The sequence below is a fragment of the Notolepis coatsorum genome (genome assembly GCF_963971535.1).
Source record: "Notolepis coatsorum genome assembly, chromosome: 2".
Taxonomy (NCBI): Eukaryota; Metazoa; Chordata; class Actinopteri; order Aulopiformes; family Paralepididae; genus Notolepis; species Notolepis coatsorum.
In genome coordinates, this window is record NC_140166.1 from 168982966 (window position 1) to 169004525 (window position 21560).

The 21560-nt window shown below is 45.0% G+C and overlaps 1 protein-coding gene across 5 annotated transcripts in view; it reads left to right on the plus strand.

The window, feature by feature from the left end:
* The window catches only part of LOC311248615 (kynurenine--oxoglutarate transaminase 3-like), a 39474-nt gene that overhangs the window by 10260 nt on the left and 7654 nt on the right, over positions 1-21560 (plus strand). For all 5 annotated transcript variants that reach the window (XM_084338022.1, XM_084338023.1, XM_084338026.1 and 2 more), the window contains 8 exons: positions 54-112; positions 1750-1894; positions 3440-3589; positions 4443-4529; positions 4678-4803; positions 9077-9197; positions 9598-9674; positions 9770-9859. In XM_084338022.1, the coding sequence (XP_084194148.1) occupies positions 54-112; positions 1750-1894; positions 3440-3589; positions 4443-4529; positions 4678-4803; positions 9077-9197; positions 9598-9674; positions 9770-9859 (855 nt within the window). The remainder of the gene's footprint in view (positions 1-53; positions 113-1749; positions 1895-3439; positions 3590-4442; positions 4530-4677; positions 4804-9076; positions 9198-9597; positions 9675-9769; positions 9860-21560) is intronic.

Here is a 21560-nt window from a genome sequence, read left to right on the forward strand (position 1 = left end):
GGCTCATAACAACTTGAACAAGTTGTTCACTCACGCCTAATGTCTTGTTACAGCACATGACATCGCGGCATAAACCTTCGAAGCGCATCGAGGGGCTGGACAAGAATGTCTGGTAAGTGAGAGTTCAGAACATTTGACCAGGAGAACTGATCGTGTTTTCTCTGTCCATCATCAGAATTAGAACTTTTTTTTGCATTAGAACACCTGCTAACAGGAGACTGTGGCCTATTTCTAATTAATTGTTTTAGCACTTAATATTCAATCTTTTGTCAAACTTATTTTGCATGCAAAATATTAACACGCTACCATCTGTGTTAGGATTTTTTTGTGTTCTGTTTTGGATAATGGTTGAGGTTTATGTCAAGACAGAATAATCGTTCAGTATTGTTGTGTATATAGTATAAAAAAGGGGAAAGCATCCTACTGTAATGCATTCTAATAGGTTTTCACGTTGAAAATAATATCATAATAGTTCTATGTGATCCTCCATCTACTTTCCAAACCCTGATGTAGGGCTGAGTGATAAACTGAACATGTATTATACCGACATTTACAGACCTACCTCTGTCCATCCATATCGGTATGTTAGGTAGATGCATTCCTCAAGTGCATACTTAGGCTGTTTTAAGTTTGTGCTTCTTTAATTCAAATGAATGTACAACAACAATTCACATGTTGACAGACCAACATGTTGACAGAGGGCTATAACACAATGGAGAATGTGGTATTTGTGCGCTGGTGTTTAAACTATTTTTTGAGAGCCTGCGGTAAAGGCTGATATGGTCCTCAGGTCAACTCTTTGTAAAAATAGACATCCTGAGAAAGGTAGAGCTGTGTTGTCTATGAACACACAGTGGCTTATTTATTTATTATAATTTTGTCTTACCTTATTCACCCAGGGAGGATTCGCTGAGCACTTTTTCAGAAATGCCCTGCTTCACACTCATGTAGTTGCACACACTGAGCAGTAGGGAGTTAAGTGCCTTGCTCAAGGGCACTTCTACACTAAGGGCACTAATCCCCCCCCCCACACACACACACACACACAGACATTTGTCTGCCAATCTGGAAATCAAACCAATGACCTAGTCACAAGCCCACTCACTCATCTAACCTAAACGACCACTGCCCCTCCCCCTTTTCCTAATTGTTTTCTGGCAATCCGCCAAAGCAGCTAGTAATACTACTGACCGTCCAACCAAAGCCAAAACCTGTTTGCTGGTGGTGGCTAGTGTTAGTCTCTCAAGCCTTGTATAGTGCTATAGGCAGCCTGCTGATAGATTCTATTAAATAATAAACATGGCTTGGTACAAATGTACAAGAAAAGGAACAGACACTTATCCATTCATCACACCATGTGCCACGCTGGCAGAGCCATTCAATCTTCATTTAATCTCAAAGAGAGAGCAAGGTCTCCTTTGCAATTATGTCGAGACATTTCTTTACAGGCGTATTACGACTGATGGAAACACAAAATAAAGATACGGAAAAGAAAATCGGCATAGACTAATTACACGTTGAATGAATAGGACAAAAACACAGATGCAAAATGAAAAACTGTCTGAAGCGGGGAGATTTGTAATAATTTTTTAAAACCATTCTTAGGTTAGCAGGGTATTGATTTCTTAGCCAGAGTTGAAGGTCATTCCAAGAAGCTGGGGCATTCAAATAAAAAGGCTGACTTTCCAAGCTCTCGGCCTGCACTCTGGGGACTTTAAGCATTTAAAGCAATTGATATGGTCTTTACAGGGTGGCCTTTACCTCGGTGGCAGCAGACCCGTCCATCGTTAACCTGGGCCAAGGGTACCCAGACATCCCTCCCCCCTCCTACGTGAAGGAGGCGCTGGCCCAGGCGGCCTCCGTGGACAAGATGAACCAGTACACCAGAGGCTTTGTAAGACACGCTTCACTTATGAATGGCTACTGTACATACATAATGGTTTCATGCAATCCGAAGTCTTTCAGCAAGCATTAAAAAAAAATACATATAAAAAACATATATATACATACTAGGGCTGACCCCGATTAGTCGGCTAATCGATCGAAAGGAGCCGTAAGTCGACTGCCAACCTCTTAGTCGAATGCACAAAAAACTAAAATAATAATAATTATAATTGTTTTATTTATTTATTTATTTGTATCATTATTTCCAAAAGCAAAGAGGCCTAGAAGCATGGCTAACGCTAATGGCGTGCATACCAGCGATGCTAGCTGCCCAAGAAAACACTGAAGGCACTGAAAGAGGATTTTACCCATCTAATGAACACACTAGACTAGACAAATATTAGGGATGCCCCGATCACGTTTTTTGCTACCGATACCGATCATCGTGAGCCATATCGGCCGATACCGATCCGATCGTTTTTGATTAAAAAGAAATATAATATATATATTATATAATTAGACTTGTACTTGTATTATCTGCGAGACATCGCCACCACGCAACAAGTCAAAATGCTCGCTATCGGCAAACAGCTCCACTGTCTGTGTGTACTCTAGTAGCCTCCAGCTCCAAAAAGGATTCTCCTGTGCTGCAGCTGGACCCTATTGGTAACGAGGGCAATAACGAGTGATGCATATCGTCAATAAAAACAGTCGGTTGCCTATTGTAATTATTACATTACCTCCACTCTGTCTGCAGCAGGTCTCTCCGCTCATGGAATGGCATATTTATGTATCAATAGTCTATGAACGCTAGGCAAAGTGGGCGACATGATGTTGGCACAATTTGTAAATGAACAAACGCAAACTGCTGTTTTTTTCTTTTTAGATAATAAAACACTAAGCGGGCTGTATTCTTCTAACGCAACAAACTTTGCTGTAACATTTAGCGTACTATCCATGCTCCACAGCTTCCATTGTTGTCTTCCTGCAACAACTCACACATTTACGGGATTTCAGACCAGGATTTATGTTTCAGTGGCGAAAAGAAGCACTTTTGGTGGACTACTTGGTGGTAACTAAAAAGTAACTAAAAACCCCCAAGTAACTGAGTACCCTCAAAAATCACTCAAGTTCAGTTGAAACGGTGAGTTTCAATTACTCGATTACTCATGCCCATCCCTAAAAAAATATATCCACATACAAAGAGGATCTGTGTCATACTAGGACTAGAGGTGGATGTGAATATGATGTCCAGTTTGATTAACCATACCGTTCTTTTTTCATTTAAATATTTTTCCAAGTATGTTGCGATTGCAACTATTGGACGGGAATCACGGGATTCATACTATCAATCTATTTGGACCTGAAAAATGTATTTTAATAATCATCATATGCAACAAAAGTGCATCATCCCTTGGCAATTAACTTAATGGTCCTCTGATGTTCTGTTCTAATGGCTTTGATACAGTAGCCTAGAATATTTCCTTTGTGTACGTTGTTACATACATTATCTGTTAATTTGCATGTGACATGTCTATTCTTCATCACTCAACAGGGTCATCCGTCTTTGGTGAAAGCTCTTTCTCAGGTTTATGGGAAAGTCTACGACCAGGAGATTGACCCTCTCACAGAAATCCTGGTCACAGTGGGGGGTTATGGCTCCTTATTCAGTACCATGCAAGGCCTTGTGGACGTGGGAGACGAGGTAAGGAAATGCAATGGAATTGACCTATCACAAACCTTGCCTTGTTTTCTTGATCCTCCAATCACAATTATTGGGATTTAGAGGATCAAGAAAAGAGGGCAGGGCTTGAGATAGGTCAATTGTTCTTCAGGATATTCATGATGTGACTGATGTACTTGATTTTACTTTAAATTCATAGGATAATCCAGGATTTGACCCTGCACACATACAGTACTATACTTTTCTACCGTATTATTATTTGCTGGTTTTCTTCGTGGTGGCGGGGGCACCAGGACCGGGGTAGATGGGGCGGCTCGCAGGTGTGGCATTCCCGTCGCCATGCATGGCGGTGTGAATGGTGCGTGGGCTGTTTGTGTTTTCCTTCGGTCATGGCGTGCTTTATCGGCGGGTGTGTCTTGGATGGGGATGTGGTAGGGATTGATGTGTGGGGTGTTTGGGGAACTGACTGTTCCGGGGGGAGTTCACATGCCTTCGAGCAACATTGTACTATTGTACTTATTTTATGCCTATTCTTAAGTCTGCACGTTTTCATTGCACTACTTTTATTGTCTTATTTTATACCTATTCTTATGTCTGCAATTTATGCATTGTTTTTTATTTTGTCAATTTGTGTGCTGATGTTATGCCTATGTTCATTTTATACTACGGTAATTGCTGTGGTGCACTCTGGACTGCGGTCCATGTGTGAAGAGTACTATATAGATAGTTATTCATATTTATTATTGTTATATTTGTAGAAATGTCTGCATTGAAATGTCTGTAAAGTCTCGACGACATTGAAAAGGAGGGTGACCTCAATTGTATTTGAGAATAAATAAAGGTTGATGATGATTATGTCAATCTCTCTCTCAAGGTAATAATAATTGAACCCTTCTTCGATTGCTACGTCCCCATGGTACGCATGGCGGGGGCCAAGCCTGTGTTGATACCATTGCGCCTTGTAAGTCTTAGCTCAACCTTTTGTTTTTTGCAAATTGCATTCCACATATTCTTTCTTATCCCTACTGAATGCTACTGAATGCTTGTTAGCAATTGTAAGGAAACCTAACAATGACGTGTCTTTCTATCATTTCTATCTCTGTTTTTAGAAGTCGGATAAAAAGAAAACCATTACAAGTGCTGACTGGTTTCTTGATCCAGAAGAGCTAGCCAGTAAATTCAACTCCAAGACCAAGGCCATAATCATCAACACCCCCAACAACCCCATTGGAAAGGTATGTGCATCTATACAGGTTTCATGGAGCTCTGGAAGTGAAGTAATGGCTGTGTTGGGCATGGGCGATTAATCAAGTTTCAATTTCAATTATGAGCAATTACGTTCATGATAATCGAGATAAAACTATTATTGTGCCACATGTCGTGTTGCTCTCATTTAGTCTTGTGTTGTAAATGCTGCACAGTGGTGCGCCCCCAAGCCCAAACAGCCACAACACGTTTTTCCAGTTATTTTCAAACATCTTTGGTAACTTGTAGAAGATGACAGAAAGGCAGTCTTTGGTCAAGAAGGGTAAAACAGTCGCCATCATATGATCTCAAGTCGATGAGTAATCGTGTTTTAATAATCATGATTTCAATATTGATCAAAATAATCATGATTATGATTTTTTGCCATAATCGAGCAGCCCTACTGTCTTGGCATAATGGCAAAGAACAACAGATATTTAAGCATTACATCACGCGCAGGAGTGGTTTGTGAACAATAAACCATGCCTAGGGGTGGTCGTTAGACCCCCCTAGGCATGGTTTATTTTTCACAAATCACAACTGCAAGTGGTGTAATGCTTTTATACAACTGCCACATTCATCCAACCTTATTGCTATACAATAAACACACATTAATCGAAGATTTATTGAAAAAACCATCCGCCAGAAAAAGTAGTTACCACAACAACAAAAAAGACAAGTTGCCTCCATGTGGAAGCAGCTCGGAAGTGCATCCAACGGTTCTCATCCAACAAACTAACGCATCCAACTGTGTGTTATTGGAATGATTGATTGATTGATTGAACATTTTATTACCAGATGCAGAATGGGTACAATACAGTACGGCTCAATACACACAATTGTTAAGGGGATGCAGACCTACTTTCTATAGAACTTCATTCTTAGATGCTTCTATAGAACGTAGGTAAAACAAATTAAAAAGTCAACAAACTAACACATCCAACTGTGTGTTATTGGAATGATTGATTGATTGAAAATGTTATTACCAGATGCAGAATGGGTACAATACAGTACAGCTCAATACACACAATTGTTAAGGGGATGCAGACCTACTTTCTATAGAACTTCATTCTTAGATGCTTCTATAGAAAGTAGGTAAAACAAATTAAAACGTTTTCTTTGCCCAAAAGGGGAAAAAAAGTTTTCTTCGCCCTATTTTTTTATTTATTTTTTTAAACCTACTTTAGAGGGCCTAAACTTAACCAGTTGGAAACCAGGCGTACAGTAATAAAATTAGCAATCAATCAATCAATCAATTCAATAGGCCATGCTCACTTAAAACAGCGCAGCTGCTTCTATGTCTCTCAGTCTGACTCTCCTCCGCCGTTGTGTGTGTGTGTGTGTGTGTGTGTGGTGGGGGGGGGGGGGGGGGGGGGTGGGTGGGTGGGTGTGCCAGACAGTGTGAGAGAGTGAGCAAGGAAGAAATTTAAAATAAAATTGCAAATAATCAATCAATCAATCCGCGATTTTTCTTTTGTTCCACAATGACTCATGACCCATAGATTACACAATCCAACATTGTGTAAGAGACTAAGACATTCGCCGTGACAGAATCTGTTTATATTTAGTCGTTATGATGCTATCAACATATCCATTTGTAAAGATTATTGTCCCTTCTCCTCTCCTCCGCTCTCCGCTCCCTCTACAAAGTCGAACGGCGGAGTGATAGTGATTCGGTTGTGGGTGGGTCCTGGGACCAAGAGCGTGGAATTGTGACAGATACATACGTGTAAATTGACTGTTTCAGCCAATCAGAATCGAGAAATTTGCATGCCGTTGTATAAATGTCACATAACAACCCTCCCATCTAGTTTAATATTTCGTTTATTTAATTTAACCTTGGAAAAGATTGATATTTGTTTTTTTGGTTGATAACGCAGATCAACGATAAATATAAGATGATGCACACCTTTTTCGGCCAACTTGTAATTTGATTTGTGTTTTTTTTGTACATGCTAAATGGCTCGAAATAAACTTCATTCATTCATTCATTCATTCATATTACCAAGATTACATTAGGCAGAAAGAAAACAAAAATTATTAAAACAAAAACACAGAAGTCGGACAATAAAAACGCAAATATTTAGAAAGATTTATAAGCCTATTTAATATGTTATCAGGGAATCAATATTCAAAGTGCTTTGTAAGTTATTCCACAAGTCTGGAGCACAAAATCTAAAAGCCTTTCCAAATTCAGAATTTACCCAATGAGCATGCAGTGTGATCCAGTCCTGAGAGCAGGTTTGATAAACTCCTACATTGAGGAACATGCAGTGTGATCCAGTCCTGAGAGCAGGTTTGATAAACTCCTACATTGAGGAACATGTAGTCGTGTAATCCAGTCCTGAGAGCAGGTTTGATAAACTCCTACATTGAGGAACATGTAGTGTAATCCAGTCCTGAGAACAGGTTTGATAAACTCCTACATTGAGGAACATGTAGTGCAATCCAGTCCTGAGAGCAGGTTTGATAAACTCCTACATTGAGGAACATGTAGTGTAATCCAGTCCTGAGAGCAGGTTTGATAAACTCCTACATTGAGGAACATGTAGTGTAATCCAGTCCTGAGAGCAGGTTTGATAAACTCCTACATTGAGGTCTAATAGTGAAGTAATGTAAATTGGACATTTGTTTAGGAGCACTTTGTAAATAAACACATACCAATGTTGATCTTGTCTCACAGAGAGAGAGCCAGCAAACCATTTCATAAGAGAGTACAATGATGGGGTACTGTAAATTAATACATATTTTTTTAAAGAGCAGAGTGATATACAGTATCTAAGGGTTTAAGGATGGTAACAGTGTTTATTACGTCACCGTAATCCAAGACGGGGCTTTCCCTAGGATTTTCAAACAGGATGGTGGAGTCTCAACTAGGGGATGGTCCGGAGAAGGGCTGGGGCCCCCTCCGGGAGGCAAAATAAATTGCAATAAAGAAAGACATTTGCTGTAATTTCTTGCAACTTAATAACATCATTTCAATAAAATAGCAAATACAAGGGTAAGTTCCAAATAAGTTATTTATTTAAGTATAGTGTATAAGGTTGCACAATAGTTTAATGTTGAACACGCACGCACACACACACACACACACACACACACACACACACACACACACAGAGGAACAAGCAATCACCTATTAGACAATGATGCATTTTATTTTAGCATGGATGTGAGTCTGACGTATACAGCGGGTCTATACCACTGTTTAGGGAAAGGACGGATACAATACAGTTTCAACAATTGTTTTCCTACTAACATGGGGACGCAGGTTATATTTCTATAAAGAAAGCAGGTTCTATTTCTATAAAAGCCACATCTCGTCCACCGCTTTTAAACCAGATTATCAACATGAACTTCAAAAGTGAATTCATCATCAATTGAATCAATCCAGATGCCTAAATATTTAACATGTGGGACTCTTTCAGTAGCTGTGCTGACTAGCTGGACTGCATCTGGAGTGTGTTGGTCATGTTTGTCTCATTCTTGGAACCTGTCCAACATGATACCATTAGCAATAGTTTCCAATAATATCCAGAAGAGTTCCTTCCCTCTTCTAGATACTGTTACAGTAGTGTGATATTGGGCATTACAAATAAAACGCGATCATTGGCTATAATTATGTTTCAGCATAATGAGAAATACATATTATACATAATAAAATGTTTTACTGTTTAATGTCCATGACATCTGCTACCATACCCATAATCCTAGCTGGCTCTCAATCAATCGCTACTCCTAACATTACATAAGATTGACGCTTTCGCTGGCATGTGTGTGTTTCAGAGGGAAGGCCTTTTTGGAAATGTTGCCAATGAGTGACGGGGAACGGAGTACAGCTGGCCAATGAGCTGTTTGTAATCTATTAACAGGCTAAGCCTAGTATACATACAGTCTTGTACCTTTGACACTTACATTTTTTTAAGTACAGTTCTACAGTATTTGGCCATTTGTATCACCTCGAAGGATTCTGGACTAATTAACTGTGTGGAACGGTGTGAGTGATGTCCAATATGCATCATATTCCATTACACTTATCATTGTAGACATCATGCTAGGCAAACAACATTTGCTTGTAAAAAATAAAAATAAAAAGGGTAGACTATTACCACATTGTCTACTGTACATAATGCATTAAATGACAACTGTGGCCAGTGAGCTATGTTTATAGCATTACACCATATTGTTAGGAAAAGCACAACACATTATGAGAATATTATAATATAACTTTAACTTTGAATATTTCCTTTCAATTTGCTCCAGGTATTCACCAGAGATGAGCTGCAGATGGTTGCTGATCTCTGTATTAAGCACGACACCCTGTGCTTCAGTGATGAGGTGTACGAGTGGCTCATCTACAAAGGCCACCAACATATCAAAATAGGTACAGGATCTCTAGACAAATTTGAGAAAACTCAGAGACCCTTTATTTCCCCCACGCACAGACCCTGCTACTTGCAGAGGAGTGGTGATGTGGGCTTTCTTTCTTTTTTAATTATTATTATTATTTATTTTTTCATTCATGCTCAATGTTTAATTTTTTCGTGTCTTAGGGATGTGGGGGAGGTGGGTGGGGGATCTTGGGAGGGGAGGGCGGTTGAGCTGGGGCACTCGGGAGTGTGGTGGCGTGTTGTCTGGGTTTATGTTTAATTTTTATAAAGTTTGTAAATAAAAACATGTGAATAAACAGATTTATAATAAAATGGGTACATTTTCAGACTTGATCGTCTGTTCCTCCAGTTGCTCAGTGGATCACACGTTTCTATTATTCCCTCCAAAAACAGCCACTCTGCCTGGAATGTGGGACAGAACGATCACGATCGGCAGTGCGGGGAAGACGTTCAGTGTTACAGGGTGGAAGGTAAGAAATGTGTAGATGTATAAAACCATTGTAACGTGTTTGTTATCATTCCTCTTGTGAGTGTTTGTAATGGATTGGCGATTTGTGTGCGTCAGCTTGGCTGGTCTATAGGGCCAGAGCACCTGATCAAGCATCTTCAGACAGTCATGCAGAACACCCTCTACACCTGCCCTACACCTCTACAGGTAAATGCACATCTAGATGTATTCCCCTTGCAACACATAGGATAAACCAACCTCTCCTTGATGGATTACTCTTTACTTTATTAAAGGAACACGGCAACATTATGGGAAGTGTGCATCAAGTGCGCTTATGTCTTCTCCAGAGTGAGACAAGAAGATGGATACCAGTTCCCTCTCTGTGCGTTCGGTCGACAACCACCCGGCTGCATTTTAGCCCAGCTTAGCACAATCAATAGAACAGGGGTGGCCAACCAGTCAGAGATTAAGAGCCACAAAAATGACTGTGGTACCACAAAGAGCCACACCATATACCAGCGTTTCTCAACCTTTCTTTTCAGTCAAGGCACCCTTCATGTGTTTATAGGTCTCACCCTCTGGCCTCTGAAGTTACTAATGTCTTTTTTATTTGGGCCTCACAGGGTTAAAAGTACCCTGTGAGCCCCCCGGTTGCAAAATTACAAAATCATGTTTAGCCATTTAAAAAAAAAGAAAAAGTCTGTAAATGTTTATTTAAAAAATGTTATGCACATGTATAGTCAATTGGTCCTGTTGTTCAGCCTCACAATGCTATTTGATAGTAAATGTGTTTATATGTCCCACTCTCTGAAGTTGCTAATGTCTTTTTAATTTGGACCTCACAGGGTTAACCTCTTATGCCCGAAAACCAATGATTTTAACTGTTATCAGTGAAATATAAGATTATAGAAATCTCAGGGCATTGAGTCGGAAATCGGCGCATATTGACAGGAGGAAGTGGAGCAGCCAAAAGTGAGTGTAGTCTTTTGAAGGAAGAGACTCTGGGCTTTCGAATTTCGAAAAACTACCCTACCCAGCTCACGCCAGCCCCTGTCAATCATCTGACTTCTGGATTTACTTTTTTATTTCTCTTATTTTTGGGGATTATTTCCCACAAACCTGAACGTTATTGCCATAAAACAGAACACAGTTAGTTTCTCTACCTTTCTGTGAACGTCTAGCAAAAAAGCGGTGTTGCAATATGATGAAAAATGGTGGAGAAATTTACATTATAAAAAAGATGGCAGAATTCAGTAGGTTTCAGGTTTCAGGTTTTTATTTAGACTCCACAACATAAACAGATCATTACTCCAGCTTACATTGCTGTCAAGGATTGAAACGTAAAAGCCTCTTGACTTATTTCCATCGTTGTCCTTGGGTAGTACTGTCTACAAAACCTGTTTAATCATCTTCCCTTTATTCATTTGCTTAGATTTTTCAGGTCTGGTAAATTTTAGCATGGTGTTATTCACAGTCAAAGATAACAAATATTTTTTAAATATAATTGATATTCTCCTTTGGTTCATTACAATTTACTCAAGCCTAGTAACAGACACACTATTTCTGACACTGGGAATACATTCCCTGAGATCCATAGATGTCCCTAGATTCAGATACCAAGAACATGCAAATGTTCCACAAGGAAGCATACTAGGACCGCTACTATTCCTAATTTATGCAAATGACATGTCGTCAGCTTGTGACTGCAACTTGTTCCTGTTTGCGGACGACTCAGCCCTGCTGGTCTCTGACAAGAACAAGTTACAGGTTGAAAAAGCCCTCAGCACGGAACTAGGCAAAATCTGCATATGGCTCGCCGACAACAAACTATCATTACACATGGGCAAAACAGAGTCTGTAACTGAGGGGTACAATTCCCTGACTGTATGGTTAGATATGATACTTACTACCACTACCTCTTGTACTTTAGACTCTGGCCACCCAGTACTAGGTATGAATATGTTGAACACTCCCACCTGATAAACGGATCCAACACAAATGTACCAAATCGAAAGTTTGAGTTTTAATACATAGCAAAAGGTATGTACAACGATCACTTAATTACATTTATGATTTGAAATAGTATGCACTTTTATGGCAAATGAGTATTCGTAGGTAGATCAATATCGAATGTCCAATCTCTGATTGCGCAGGAAGCAAATATACAACCTGGAATATTTAGGGAACAATAGCGATGATACTTGAATGATTATATAGCTGGATACACTAGGGGAAGGTTCCGACTGCTTGTAGGACAGCTGGAGGGGGGGGGGGGGGGTTAGAGAGTCACTAGCTGGATCCCGTCTGGCCGAGGGTATCTTGGGAGAGTCCACAGTTGTGCGACACGGTGCCCAACGATCCTCGATCCACAGATGAATGCAGTTGGACCCTCTGTGGCCGGCGTCCTCCGGTCCACGACGGAGAGACGTGAGGCGACCTCACTGTGCAGAGCGCCGTCTCACCTGTCGTCCTCTCCGGGGGGGGTATTTCCAACACACCGCAGTGTTGGCCTTTATCCATAGAATAATCAAAGTACTCAAAGCATAATCCAAGCCGGGGAAGGCTAGCCGTCGTCGGTAGAATAATCCAATATACAGGTCCACTCGCTCTTTGGCCTGGAGCTCCTCGGGTGCAGCTTCACGTGGGGTCAACCACCCTGGATAAGCGTCCAGCTGATGCCCGAAACGATGGGGGTGCTGATTACTATAGAACTCTTACCGCACGAGGCACTATATATGAATAGACTATTATTAGCTTAATAGAATACGTCCAACTCGACGATATAGTGCCAAATATGACTATTCAAATATTAATATACACAATGTCTCAATGCCGATACTGGGCCGAATTGGCCTTACTGCCCACACGTGGTTCGCGGGGAGGCTTTTGCGTCTGTCACTCTGTTGGAGGGTAAGGAACTGGACTAAAAGAAAGTTCTACTTTAATAGCGCGGTATATATACGCACTATGAACAAATAGTACCATTAGTGGTGCGGTAGACATATTCCTACGCGGAACTAGGACTTGTCCATACATGTTGAGCGGTACGATTGAACTTGGTCTGAGGGGTATGGCGACCTGACACCAAGGTCTCGTCCAATGGTAGAATGGAGAGGAGACTATTATGGGATGTTCAGTAGACTAGAAGGGATATTCAATGCATATTGTACAAGGAATATACAGGGGATATCAGGGGATATCAGGGGATATACAAATACAATTAAATATATATATATAAATAAATATATATATTCGGTTTAATCTGATCCTTCAGAACAGCCGCCCCCTAATTGGTCCCAACCTAATTAGTTAAGCAGAGACAGATTAACCGCACTGTCTACCACTCAAGGGTTCGCTGTAAGGGTCAGTCAACTCACAAAGTCATAGGGTCATGGTCATCATCGATTGTGTCTGGGAGTCGGGGCAGTTCTATGAGCCTCGCCACAGGACGGGTGTAAGTGCGCCCTTGGACGAGTACTTCAGCTGCTCGGACCTTGCCATCGGCACCGGTGATCACTTTGCTTACGCGGCCAGCCGGCCACATAGCTCTGGGTAGTGACTGGTCAATAATCATGACGACTGTTCCTTCCGTCAAATTGTCTCTCTCTTTTACCCACTTCTGGCGGGTCTGTAGAGACGGTAGGTAGTGCAGTAGGAAACTGCTCCAAAACTTGTCGGCTAATACTTGGCTGTACCTCCACATTCGTCGGCCGTTCGCTTCTTCAGGCCGGTACATTGTCTGGGGTAACGCGGGATCTAGCCGCCCCATCAGGAGGGTGTTGGGGGTGACTGGGTCGACATCTGCTACATCACTGGAGACGTAACCGAGGGGCTTTGAGTTCAATACTCCCTCAATCTCCGTGAGGACTGTCATTAGGACTTCTTCCGCCACAGTCTGGGCCCCAAGTACTGCGTACAGGGCTGTCTTTATAGAACGTACTTCTCGTTCCCAAGTTCCACCGAAGTGGGGTGCGTTTGGGGGGTTGAATTGGAAGTCAATCTGGGCTGGAGCGAGGTGGGTCTTAAGTTCTGGGCCCATAGCTTGGAAGCTCTCCCTCAGCTCTCTTTCTCCGCCTTTGAAGTTTGTCCCGTGATCGGACAATAATGTAGACGGTTTTCCTTTCCGTGATGTGAATCTTCGGAAGGCCATAAGGAATGAGTCTGTGCTCATGGTCGGAAGGAGCTCGATATGTATCGCTCTGGTGGTCATGCATTTGAATACAATACCCCACCGCTTCTCGGTGCCTCTTCCTTTCTTTATGTGCAGCGGGCCAAAACAGTCCATGCCTGTTGAGTGGAATGGCTTGTCGCCGAGTCGGAGGCGACATGGAGGTAGGTCAGCCATCCGTGGTATGCTGGGCTGTGCGCGCCACTTTCGGCAGTCTAGACAGGTTCGCTGGAAGCGTCGCACCGCCTCTCTTCCTTGAAGTATCCAGTAACGACGTCTGATCTCCGCGAAGACTCTCTCTGCTCCTGCGTGGTGTACATCCTCGTCGTATTTCTTTATAATCAGCTCTGTGACCTTGTGTCGGCTGTTCAATACGATCGGGTACTTAATGTCATCCGGTAAATTGGGGGCTCTCCGCAGGCGACCACCCACTCTGATGAGGGTATGTGTGTCACTCTCGGGGGCCAGATGAATCAATCTGCTGTCTGATGGGACGGGCTTTCCTCCCTGTAGACAGTCTAGTTCATCGGGGAACGAGTCTCTCTGGGCTCGTTGCAGTAGAAGCAGTTCTGCTTCCTCGTAGTCAGCTGCTGACATATCAGCGGGGGACTGAATCTCTGGGTGGTGCCGCAGGAATGTCCGTTGCTGCGCACTCTCTATGGTAATGCAATCGTCTATGTTGGGGTCTGCGGAGACAACAGTGCTCAATCCACAGAACATAGGTTTCTTATTCTCAGCCTCCTCGTCACTTGCTTCCCTCGGGGTGGGCGTGGGCCAATCTCCTTCCGGGAGCTTGAGGAATGCTGGTCCGTCACTGTAGATGTTACGACGGGTTAAGTCATCTAGGGACATTCCCCGGGTGATGACGTCAGCTGGGTTGTGTTTTGTATCAACATAGCGCCAGTTTGCTTCTCCGGTTAACTCTCCGGTTAACTCTTGAATCTCAGTGACTCTGACTCCCACGAAGACTTTGTATTTGCATGAATCCGATTTGATCCAGGCGAGTACTGTCGTGGAATCTGACCACAGGATTGTTCTATGCACCGGAATGGTGAGCTCACGTTGGATGAGCGTGGCTAGATGCGCTCCTGCGAGGGCTGCGCAGAGCTCTAGACGTGGGATAGACTGTTGCTTGCGTGGGGCTATTCTCGAGCGGGCGAGGATGAATGCTGTGTAGATCTCTCCCCCCTCTTCTTGGGCCCGCAAGTAGGCTACTGATCCGTAGGCGACCTCGGAGGCGTCACTGAAGACGTGTATATCCATTTTACATGTCTCTGGCCTCACCGTGGGTGGGAAGTAGCTTCGGCGTATATTAACGCCTGGGAGTGAGTGGAGTTCCATCTCCCACTCTCTCCAGGTGGATGCAAGGTGTGCGGGAATGGGGTCGTCCCAGCCCTGGTCCTTGTCTCACAATGCTCGTACAATCATCTTTGCCCTGGTGGTGTACGGTAGTATACATCCTAACGGGTCATATTGTCGGGCGAGTGTTCTGTACACACTCCGTCTGGTGGTCGGTATTGCCGTCGACCTTCCCTGCTCCGTGGTCAGGGGTTTGTGTCTATAGTGGAGCGAATCTGTTTTGAAGCGCCACACTAGTCCTAGTGTCATCTCTTGGGCTTCTCCTGGGATTGTGGCCATCCAGGTCTCGCTGCTCGCTGCCTTGTCCTCGGAGGAGAGGCTGCGTAGTACGTGCGGATCGCTGCTGGCCCACTGCCTGAGATCAAAGCCGCCTTTGATCAGAGAGGCGCGGAGTTTAAGTAGGAGAGCCTCGGCTTCTTCCTGGGTCGAAACGCTTTGTAGACAGTTATCTACGTAGAAGCTGTTCTTCACACTGTGTCGGACCTCTTCGTCCGCTGCTGGGTCCTCTGCGACATGTCTCTGTAGTGCAAATGTAGCACAGCATGGGCTGCATGTAGTTCCGAAAGGGAGGACTTCCCATTGGTAGATGGCTGGGTGCTCATCTCCTGGCCTCTCTCTCCATAGGAACCGCAACAGGGGCTTGTCCTCCTCTACTAATCTCACCTGCAGGAACATCCCTTTGATATCCCCGCTGATAGCCACCTTGTCCTGGCGGAAGCGGAGTAGTACGCCTAGTAGGGAGGGGCCGAGTGTAGGACCGGGCAATAGCTCTTTATTCAGATTTTGGGATCCGATCTGGTAGCTGCAGTTAAACACGATGCGGTCTTTGCCGTTGTGATGAACCTTGTGGTGGGGCACGTACCACGATTCAGTCGTCTGGTCGGCCTCTTTAATGTCAATCTTTGTGACGTGTCCCGCTGTGATGAGCTTCTCAATCTCAGCGCGGTATACACTTTCTTGGGTGGGGTCCTTGGCTAAGCGCCGCTCTGTGTTTAGTAGGTACCGCTCTGTGGCGTCTTTCTTTGCGTGAAAGGTAGGCATCCCTTCCCGCCGCAGGAGTGGCGTGGCGTATCTCAACACGCCGCTGACTGGGACTCTCTTTGTTCCCGTCTCGAGGAGGTTAATGGCGTAGATGTCGTCTTTAGAGCGAATGTCTTTCTTTTCGTTCTTAAAGGGCATTTGTTCTAAGGTCCATAGCCTCTCTACATGCTGCAGGAGTGCGGTGTCTCCCTCTGTGACTCGGGAGTGGAGACAGCTAGTGGCTGTGGTTCGGTTGAGAGATTTGGCGAGTGGGCCTTGGAGAGTCCATCCTAGGCGGGTCTCGACTGCAGCAGGACAGCCTCTGGGTCCGGTATGAACCCGGTCTATCGGGACAATGAGGTCTGCATGGTCGGAGCCTATCAACAGTGTCGGGGTAGCACCGTCTATGAGTGGGATCGGTAGCTTGCGTAGATGTACATATTTCTCCATCAGCTTGGCTACGGGGTATGTGTACCGCGACAGTCCTATTTCTTGGCTGGTGAAAGCGTCTGTAATCCTGTACCGTCGCTCGGGCTGGCCGCTTGCTGCGATAGAGAATGAGACATTCTCGCCCTTTATCGTTTTCAAATCTCTTCTTATTGTCCGAATTGTCATTTGGTTTTCGCTCCCCCGCAGCCCTAGCTGGGCCGCAGCGGACGCGAGCAGAAGGGTCTTCTCTGACCCGTCATCAAGGACGGCGTAAGTGTCCATGACTTTATTCTGGTAGCTCAATGTCACACGGACTACCTTTAAGAGCACTCTGGCTCCGCTGCTGCTGGCGGGGTCGATGTACATGACGCTTGCTTTGCTGCTTGATGGTGCGGGTGGAGGCCGCCGTCTGTTACTGTCGTGGAGTATGTCCAGATGGGCTCCATCGCACCGACTGCACTTTTTCTTTAAGCGGCATTCGGCTGCCATGTGTGATCGCGCACAGCGAAAACAGCGTCTGTTGGACTTTATCCATTGACTCGCTTCCTCCGCATTCATCTTGGGGAATGAGTCACATTGTGACAGCCAGTGTTCTTTCTCACAGTAGGGGCACACTATCTTCCACTTCTCCTTTCTTGAGGGGGTACTGTGGCTCCTACTGCTTGGCACTGACTCCGATTGGTGCATGACAGTCACCGATCTTCTTCCATCATTTAGTCTCCTGGTTCCTTCTCTGGAGCCAGGGGTGCTCCGTCCGAATGTATCTAGCCGTAAGCTGCTGACTTCTCTCGCCAGGAAGTCGGCTAGATCGAGGAGGTTCGGTTCGGGGCCATTAGGGTCTCGGTGGTCTCTCTGCCGCCTAAAGCGCTCCTGTCGGGCGGGCGGTAGCTTCTCCAAGATCCTCTCTACATTTGAGTTGGCGTATAGTTCATGCCTACCCTTTTCCCTCTGCGCTCCCAGCATCCCTACCAGGGACTGCACTCTGATGGACAGGTCGTCCAGTGCTCGATTGTCTGTTGCTGGGGGTAGGCGGTCGATGTGCCTGATCTCCTGGATCACGTAATCCCATATACGTCCATATCTCTGGTCCAACGCTACCAGCGCTGCGGTGTATGGGGTCGTGGAAGTGGCGTAGGCGAGCGCTATGTTGTGCGCGCGGGGTACCTTTAAATGCTTCAGTAGTATCGCGTATTTATGGCGTTCATCAATGACATCCACCAACATTGTCTCCAGACACATGCGGAGCTCCGTATACTGGGCCCGGTTCTCCTGGGTGAAGTCTGGTACCATAGGTGTGCCAATGTATGACGCGGATTGTTGATACATCGGCGAGCGTTGGGGGAGAGGCCTCCTAGGCGAGTCTCCTCCTGCTCCTTGGCGTGGGCTGGTACCGGCTGTGTACCATGGCCCGCTGGTCCAGGTGCTGTTCCTCGGTGCGGGTCGTGCGTCGTGCTCACCCGTGAATAGCGTCGGGGGTCTGTAGCGCAGCTCCGCGGGGGTATAGCCTGGGCTGTACTGGACCTCCTGGTCCGGTAGAGTACTGTGCTGTCGTCGGGCGTGGTTCTCCTCCTCTTCCTCTTCGTCTTCCGTTAGGTCATCCAGGGCTTGTAGTCTCTGATTTAGCCTCTCCGCAGTGTATGCTGCTCCTTCCCGGTGGCTGGGTCTCGCTTGGACCGGTTGGGGAAGGGGGTCTGCGGGGGGTATAGACCTCGTCTGTTGGTCAAGTTCAGGGTCGCTTACTCGGCTAGGGGATGCCGCCCTGGAGTGATGTCTAGACGAGTTCCTGGAGCCTCTGGTGGAGGGAGGGGGTGTTGTCCTTCTGATCAGCTGTTCTATTAGTTGCGCTTGTGCTCTGTCGCGCTCGGCTTCGCGCTTGGTGAGATCCGATTCTCTCTGGGCACCGGTGGCGGTGCGCTGGGCGTCGGCCCGGTCTCTTGCCATATTCTCTTCCATCTGAATGCGTCTTATTTCCAGGCGTATGTGCTCTTCTTCGCTCCGTTGCTGTATCTGCAATCGATCGCGTTCACCCTGGAGTCTATCGCGTTCAGTAGAGGCTTTCAGGCTGACGAGGAATGCCTGCTGTAGTGTCCTCTCTGCCTCGCTGGGAGAAGACGGTTGTATAGGGGAGCCGTCCCTTGGGGTACTCCGTGCGGAGTCTTGGAGCTCTATCTCCACGGTGCTCTCCTCATCTTCTTCCGTGCCGAGTTCTCTCTCGGTAGTGTTGTCTTCCTGCCGGGACTCGTCGGGGACTACTTCTTCGGTATTGGCGGGGTGTAAAGTCATGTCTGGTTCCCCCTGGTCCCCACCGTGAGCTTGGTCAGTTACATTAGAACCCATAGGGGCCTCTATGGTCGGGGTAGCCTGGTCGTTAGGGTTAGACATAATTTTACTTTCTAGTTTTACCGCGTTTACTGTTGGTAGAAGACTAGGTTGTTGACTGACAGCGTAAGCCTCTAGGTACTGAGGGAGCTGTCGTTTGCGCCGCGGGCGTTGTTGGTTAGGAGGATCGTTTCGTGGAGTGTTCATCATAGGCCATTTTAATATTAATAACACTATATTAATATTACACTGATTACCCTCCGGCTCGAAGGACCAATTGTAACTGAGGGGTACAATTCCCTGACTGTATGGTTAGATATGATACTTACTACCACTACCTCTTGTACTTTAGACTCTGGCCACCCAGTACTAGGTATGAATATGTTGAACACTCCCACCTGATAAACGGATCCAACACAAATGTACCAAATCGAAAGTTTGAGTTTTAATACATAGCAAAAGGTATGTACAACGATCACTTAATTACATTTATGATTTGAAATAGTATGCACTTTTATGGCAAATGAGTATTCGTAGGTAGATCAATATCGAATGTCCAATCTCTGATTGCGCAGGAAGCAAATATACAACCTGGAATATTTAGGGAACAATAGCGATGATACTTGAATGATTATATAGCTGGATACACTAGGGGAAGGTTCCGACTGCTTGTAGGACAGCTGGAGGGGGGGGGTTAGAGAGTCACTGGCTGGATCCCGTCTGGCCGAGGGTATCTTGGGAGAGTCCACAGTTGTGCGACACGGTGCCCAACGATCCTCGATCCACAGATGAATGCAGTTGGACCCTCTGTGGTCGGCATCCTCCGGTCCACGACGGAGAGACGTGAGGCGACCTCACTGTGCAGAGCGCCGTCTCACCTGTCGTCCTCTCCGGGGGGGGTATTTCCAACACACCGCAGTGTTGGCCTTTATCCATAGAATAATCAAAGTACTCAAAGCATAATCCAAGCCGGGGAAGGCTAGCCGTCGTCGGTAGAATAATCCAATATACAGGTCCACTCGCTCTTTGGCCTGGAGCTCCTCGGGTGCAGCTTCACGTGGGGTCAACCACCCTGGATAAGCGTCCAGCTGATGCCCGAAACGATGGGGGTGCTGATTACTATAGAACTCTTACCGCACGAGGCACTATATATGAATAGACTATTATTAGCTTAATAGAATACGTCCAACTCGACGATATAGTGCCAAATATGACTATTCAAATATTAATATACACGATGTCTCAATGCCGATACTGGGCCGAATTGGCCTTACTGCCCACACGTGGTTCGCGGGGAGGCTTTTGCGTCTGTCACTCTGTTGGAGGGTAAGGAACTGGACTAAAAGAAAGTTCTACTTTAATAGCGCAGTATATATACGCACTATGAACAAATAGTACCATTAGTGGTGCGGTAGACATATTCCTACGCGGAACTAGGACTTGTCCATACATGTTGAGCGGTACGATTGAACTTGGTCTGAGGGGTATGGCGACCTGGCACCAAGGTCTCGTCCAATGGTAGAATGGAGACTATTATGGGATGTTCAGTAGACTAGAAGGGATATTCAATGCATATTGTACAAGGAATATACAGGGGATATCAGGGGATATCAGGGGATATACAAATACAATTAAATATATATATATAAATAAATATATATATTCGGTTTAATCTGATCCTTCAGAACAGAGTCCATACTCTTCGGTTCAAATAACAAACTCAGCAAGACCGACGGATTCTCAGTTGCAGTGGGTGACAATATTGTCACAAGGAAAGATGAAATTACCTACCTGGGTTCCATCCTAGAGGCAAATCTTTCCTGTGACAAAATGGCATCCAATGTAATAAAAAAAGTCAACCAACGAACTAGATTCTTGTACCGGATCTCCTCTCTCGTAAACAAGAATACCCTGAAGACTCTGGCAGGAGCACTCATTCAAGGGTACTACGACTATGCGTGCACCTCATGGTACCAAAGCACCTCAAAGGTGCTTAAAACAAAATTACAAACATCACAAAACAAACTGGTCAGACTACTACTTGACCTTACCCCCAGAAACCACCTCACCCCTGCCCACTTTGACAACCTAGGATGGCTTAGAGTAGACAGAGTACAGCAACTTGCAATGGGCCTGGTCTACAAGATACACTCTACGACTAAGGTACCCATGTACATGTCAAAATACTTCCCAAAGGTCAGTGAATACCACAACCACTACACCAGAGGAAGCTCAACAAATCATGTTAAACCCAGATTCGGCTCAAACAAGGGACTAAACACGTTTCGCAATTATGCCACATCAATGTGGAACGCCCTACCCAAAGCTGTAAAGGAATGTGAATCCCTACCCACATTCAAAACTGCTCTTAAAGAGCACCTACGGGAGGCTGCAATTACAAACTGGCCACCGTAAATGCCCAAAACCCCCACCACCTCCTAATAGACAGTCTCCTCCCCACCGCAATACCGCATGTATATATTCCCTCCCCGCCATATGGATATTTCTCTCCCACCCACCCTCCCCCTCCAAATGTACAGTCCCCTCCCCATCATATGTATATACTCTGTCAGGATCTAGGGGTAACAATACTGTATATTGGAATACCGTTTA